The 5448-nt window shown below is 34.2% G+C and overlaps 1 protein-coding gene across 3 annotated transcripts; it reads left to right on the top strand.

Annotated features, from left to right (window-relative positions):
- The first annotated feature begins 1186 nt into the window (after positions 1 to 1186).
- LOC18028061 (DNA repair protein RAD51 homolog 2) lies at positions 1187 to 5201 on the top strand. Of its 3 annotated transcripts, XR_002896524.1 has the most exons (13): positions 1187 to 1317; positions 1528 to 1641; positions 1729 to 1881; positions 2039 to 2142; positions 2237 to 2300; positions 2371 to 2426; positions 2565 to 2645; positions 2768 to 2827; positions 2928 to 3019; positions 3104 to 3223; positions 3321 to 3464; positions 3628 to 3744; positions 5169 to 5201. XR_002896524.1 is itself a non-coding variant. In XM_006409823.2 (12 exons), the coding sequence occupies exons 1-12, from the start codon at positions 1234 to 1236 to the stop codon at positions 3663 to 3665; spliced, it is 1110 nt and encodes a 369-aa protein (XP_006409886.1). In that variant the 5' UTR covers positions 1187 to 1233; the 3' UTR covers positions 3666 to 3971. The 3 variants fall into 3 exon arrangements, 2 of the variants coding, with proteins under 2 accessions (XP_006409886.1, XP_024003886.1); XM_006409823.2 differs by lacking the exon at positions 5169 to 5201 and having other exon boundaries at positions 3628 to 3971; XM_024148118.1 differs by lacking the exon at positions 5169 to 5201 and having other exon boundaries at positions 1218 to 1379; positions 3628 to 3971.
- The last annotated feature ends 247 nt before the right edge of the window (positions 5202 to 5448 follow it).

The raw sequence follows: 5448 nt of genomic DNA, 5'->3' as shown, positions 1-5448 counted from the left end.
GCTTGGGGGCTTGGTGTAGTGTATCATTATGAAGATGAAATTGAAGAGACTGTTTTGAAAAGATACAATGATAGCCAGTGAAGATAATTTATACATTATTTTGTCATGTTTTAGGTTTTCAAAAGCATATGATTACAACCTGTCTTCTCTGATAAAAAGTCTCTACATAGTTTTTCTTTTAATACTGGTAAAAGTTATTTGAACTTACTATAAAGAGATTCTGCAACAGATAACACTACTACTCTATAAGGATCTATAATCACAATGAACGGTTCCACTTGCATCACGCTAAAAATTTCCTTATAAATTTGTTTCCGTTGATCTGTAGAAATTGCATTATTTGGTAATTAAACAAACGTTAGACCTCTTGATGTAGAACACTAATAAACTTTTTAGATAACCACTAGACCAATGAGACTTCCACAAAATCTCTAGTTAGTTTGTACTAATATTTTTTTAAATCAATTAATATGTATGACAAAATGTTCTTACTGACGAACAAACGTTTTCAATAGAGATTTAAAGGAGAGAAAATAATGTTTTCACAAGGGAATACATTTCAATCTATAAAGAAAAAGAAAAAAGATGAAAACAAGATGCTACTCAGATTTGCTAAGACCGATTTCAAGTTCATGCAAATCAATTATGTTCAAGAACTGAAAACTCTAAACAAGTACTACTCTACATTTCTCATTCTCGCGTTTCTTGCGCTAAAGTTTCTGACGATAATCACTATGTGAGCTGGCAATAACCATTTAATTGACATTTGTTGCAGATGGCGGAAGCAGCAAGACCTTGCATTTAAACTCCCACCTTATTTCAGTGGCTATGTATTTGCATTAGTGATATATTTCGAGCCATTATTTGGCTGTTATCAAGATTCAAGAACAAAACAATGAGAAATCCTAAAACGAAGATGAGGTTGGAGAAGTTGATGCGCCACTATACACTGATACAAATTATTGATCAGAGATTCAAAAACTGGGTGAAAAATCTAGTCCACCTAAAAGTTTCTCAACATGATAGTCCAAGATACATGTAAGAGAGCCAGGTCAGAGAGTGTGAGAGATGATCTTAGAAGTTATTACTAAATGGGCCGACCTTTTTAATTTTCAGGCCCAAATTCGTTGGTAATAGAATTGAGGAATTTCAATTTGGCGGGAGAGAGAGAATGGCTTCTCACTAATCTCTACCCTCCAAAGAATAAATCCCGACGCCGGAGACGGAGACAGTATGGCGAACAAGCTCATCGGAGAAATTGGTCTTCACAAGAAAATCTCTAATATATTCGCCGCCCGTAACATCATCACCGCCAAGGTTTTTCATCAAATCTACGCATGATTCCTAAATTTTCCGGCGATACGATGCTGAAACTATAGGTTTTGTTATCTAAATCTAATCGATGAATTTTTAGGATTTTTCGATTGCTATCGTACTGGGAACTTAGCTCGTGCTCACTAATTTCTTCTTAGATTTCCAGATTTTGGGTAATTGCAATCTCAATCAAAGATTGAATTTTTTTCATAGGATGCATTGTCTATGACGGAGTTTGAATTGATGGAGCTTCTAGATGTTGGGATGAAGGAGATAAAATCAGCGATTAAACTCATCAGTGAAGCTGCTTCTCCTCCATGCCAATCCGTAAAAAAAGCTTACTTCGTTTGCTACATATGAATATAAGCTTTTACCATCTTTAATCGAATTCGTTTTTTGTTTTTCCCCTTAAAGGCACGAACTTTGCTGGAGAGAAAAGTTGAAAACGAGCACTTGTCAGGTCATCTTCCTACACATTTAAAGGGTTTGGATTCAACCTTATGTGGTGGTATACCTTTTGGTGTTCTCACAGAGTTAGTTGGTCCTCCTGGTATTGGTAAATCGCAGGTAAAGTTTCCTTCTGCTTGATAATGCTAAGTGTCAAACTTGAATAGCATTGTTGGTATTAAGCTTAGTTTGCAAATGGCTATCTATATAATGATCTATCTTTCCTCAGTTGCTTAAGTGTGCTTGCATATGGTAAAGGTTCTGTGTTGCTTTGCAGTTTTGCATGAAACTTGCCCTATCAGCTTCATTTCCCACAGCTTACGGAGGATTAGATGGTCGTGTAATATACATAGACGTTGAGTCCAAGTTTAGTTCAAGAAGGTAAACTGATTCTTTCTTCTTCTTCTTCTTCTTTTTCTTTTTCACGAATGGCATGTTTTTTGTGCAAACAATCCTCAGAGAATGTGTTCCTCAGGGTGATAGAGATGGGACTGAAAAGCTTCCCTGAAGTATTTCACCTCAAAGGAATGGCACAAGAGGTTCTGGTTTATGCCTTTTGGTAAAGTTTTCTCATATTCCAGATTGCTTACATAACCATTCGCAGTGCAGATGGCAGGAAGAATCCTTGTTTTGCGGCCAGCATCTTTATCCGATTTTACTGAAAGGTCCATGAGATTTTGCTCATTGTTTTCAGTGTCATATATTTTGTCTAATTCTGTCTATATGAATTGAGAAATTTCGAGTATACAAACTGTTAGCATGCTGCAGTAATTCAATTTTTGTTTCTTTGTTCTAATTTACAGTATACAAGAACTCAAGGATTCGATTCTTCAAAACCAAGTAAAGCTTCTAGTGATTGATAGTATGACAGCTCTTCTTTCAGGGTTAGCTTCTAATGATCATTTCTTTTCATGTCGTTCTTGTTTCCTCGGTGACCTTAGTAACGACGTATTTGTTTTCAGTTTTTTTTTTTTTTTGTTCCTTTTATCAAGCGATTGATTTTCAGTGAAAACAAACCAGGAGCTCAGAGACAGCATCAGTTGGGTTGGCATATTTCTTTCTTAAAGTATGAACTGTAGTCTCAAGTCAGCTCAGAGCTTGGAATGTACCCTTCACATCAGAAACTTCATCTGTAGACTGATATTTGATTCTTTGATGTTTTTCAGGTCGCTTGCTGAATTTTCGCGGATTCCTATAGTGGTGACTAATCAAGTTAGATCTCAAAACCGAGATGAAACTAGCCAGTATTCTTTCCAAGGTACAGTCAACAGAAACTGAAGTATATCATCCTTGTTAATTCCCAAGGTACAGTCACCACAATCATATACTTCTTCTTTAACAGAAAAATTCAAAGATGGGTTTCAAGAACACGCAAGAACATATGATTCTCACCTTGTTGCTGCATTGGGGATTAACTGGGCTCATGCTGTAACCATCCGGCTGGTTCTTGAAGCCAAGTCAGGCAAGAATGTTTGTTCATTGTGTGATTTGTAATGTAAGGTCACAGTAACTATGTACCAAGAATGTTTGTTCATGTGATTTGGTCACGATTTGAACAGGTCAGAGAATCATTAAGGTCGCGAAATCTCCTATCTCGCCTCCTCTAGCCTTCCCTTTCCATATAACATCAGCTGGAATTTCATTGCTGAGTGACAACGGGACTGAACTTAAAGGCCCAGGAATTAACACCATTCACGCTCGAGGTATATAGCTAATTCTATGATCACATTTTAGCATGAAACAAAACTTGAGCTGAATAACATATTATGTGATTGTTGAGCAACTGCTTAAAACAAGTCATAAGCCCTCTGTGATGAATTTGATAATAATATAAAGGCTTAACACTAATTGATGAGGTGAATGCAGGGCACAGCGACATGATTAATTTTAATGAGGAAGTTTAAGAGTACGAAACAAAGGCTTGCTGATACAAAAATTCAATTAGAGGAACCTCACTTCCAAATGCTGTAAATTGTCTTAATAGTAAGTCAGTAGTTCAATTCAAAACTTTTTATAGGAGAAGCTAATATTTATACATTGATATAGGCTTCAATGTTCCTTCATCGGATGATTAGCGATAAAATCTCACAATTCGTAGATCTCTGCAATCTATATAGTATTTGGTAAAGGGTTTGCTTGTTTGTTTGTTTTTGTTGGAACTATCTATATTTGCAATATGTATGAGATGGTATGAATCATGATGATGATCATATGAAGAGGATGTTTGTTTATCTTTCTTGGTCTCTTGTCAGGTCAAAATTAGTTTTTTTTTTTTCTTGATTACTGTTAAAAACTAATCTGATGAAGAAGACATCAAGGTTTATATTTTCTTTTTCTCACCATCAACATATATATATATATATATATATATATATATATATATATATATATTATCGTCGTTCCGATTCTTTTATATTTGATAGGAATAATTTTCTGAAATAATGAAACGCTGAATCATCAAATGTGTCATCTCGTCTTATAGTGATGTATTTAACTTAATCCATTCATTAATAGTTATGCCTTTTAAATCTCATATTCTGATTGGATCTTCCAAATAGTATCACCCAATTGGCTAAGTCCTCTTTGCACGTCAACTCTCAAAAGTATCAACAATTAAGGTTAGCTTGATTACATTTGCATTTAACTAATTGGGTCAATTAATTAATCTTTTTATCTAGTATTGGAAAAAACCTCGTGTCAACATCAATGTGGTTATAAGAATATGATTTTACTTAAACCAGATAATCATCATTAATTCAAAATGGCATCGTATTCCAAGCCCCACGATGACTATCTTAATCTTTCTTTTATCGTTATTTTAGATTTAGAAGCCACTAGATAACTTTCATGGGTACTAAATAAAATACTTAGTTGGATACGTTTTCAAAAGATGACATATTCACTGCATTTGGATACGAACTAATAATCTAATTTAAATTAACTTATCTTTACTTCTTTACATATAGAATTTAAAACATCGTTATATTTATTTGTTTATGATAGTCTCACGCGTAAATGTTGTTGGAGGCAATGAGTTGAGTTAATATTTGATAATATATGTTTGTCATGTTAACATGTTTGATGTGAAATAATTACATCTCAGACTCTCTCTCTCTAGTCAATTGCCATTAGGCTCAAATTATTTTTAAAACTTTGTGTTAGTTATAAAATAATCATGTGTCTTTCTATTGGCGGTGAGTCTAATATTAGTTGCTATGATTCACTATGCTTTGAAAATGTATAACGAAAAGCTATCCATTTTTTCTCTCTTATATTCATTCTTTATTCTTTACAAAAGCTAAACTAAATTTGTGTATGCATTTTCTAGTAATTATAGTAGTACATCTGGACTCGCTCTTACCATCAAGCCTAACATTAAAAAATATTTTTCTGGTGTTTTTTTGTAGGTTTCCTTCTGTTGACGCTGAGTACTAATACCAATTGCTTGTTTATTATGCTTTTTAAAACGTTAAATGTAAAGCTACAGTTTTTTTATCGCTTATATCTTCTTTTTTAACCATCTTGAATGTTTCACAAAGCTAATCATATATATGAATCTACGCCAACTCTCTCCATAATTCCGCCACGTCAGCACGTGAAAGGAGGCCACGTGTCCACCTTTTGATGTATATTTAAAAACACTTCCCCGTTGGTTTTAATTCGTGTACAACACCTTCTAAATTATCA

Source organism: Eutrema salsugineum, unplaced genomic scaffold (assembly GCF_000478725.1).
Source record: "Eutrema salsugineum unplaced genomic scaffold, Eutsalg1_0 scaffold_10, whole genome shotgun sequence".
Lineage (NCBI taxonomy): Eukaryota > Viridiplantae > Streptophyta > Magnoliopsida > Brassicales > Brassicaceae > Eutrema > Eutrema salsugineum.
Note: the sequence above shows the minus strand (reverse complement) of the source record. Positions and strands in the feature narration are given on the sequence as shown.

Coding starts and splice junctions, on each gene's coding strand:
- LOC18028061 (XM_006409823.2), top strand. CDS start 1,234: ATGGCGAACAAGCTCATCGGAGAAATTGGTCTTCACAAGAAAATCTCT. Junction 2,828..2,927: donor TGGCATATTTCTTTCTTAAA/GTATGAACTGTA, acceptor GATGTTTTTCAG/GTCGCTTGCTGAATTTTCGC. Junction 3,465..3,627: donor TAACACCATTCACGCTCGAG/GTATATAGCTAA, acceptor AGGTGAATGCAG/GGCACAGCGACATGATTAAT.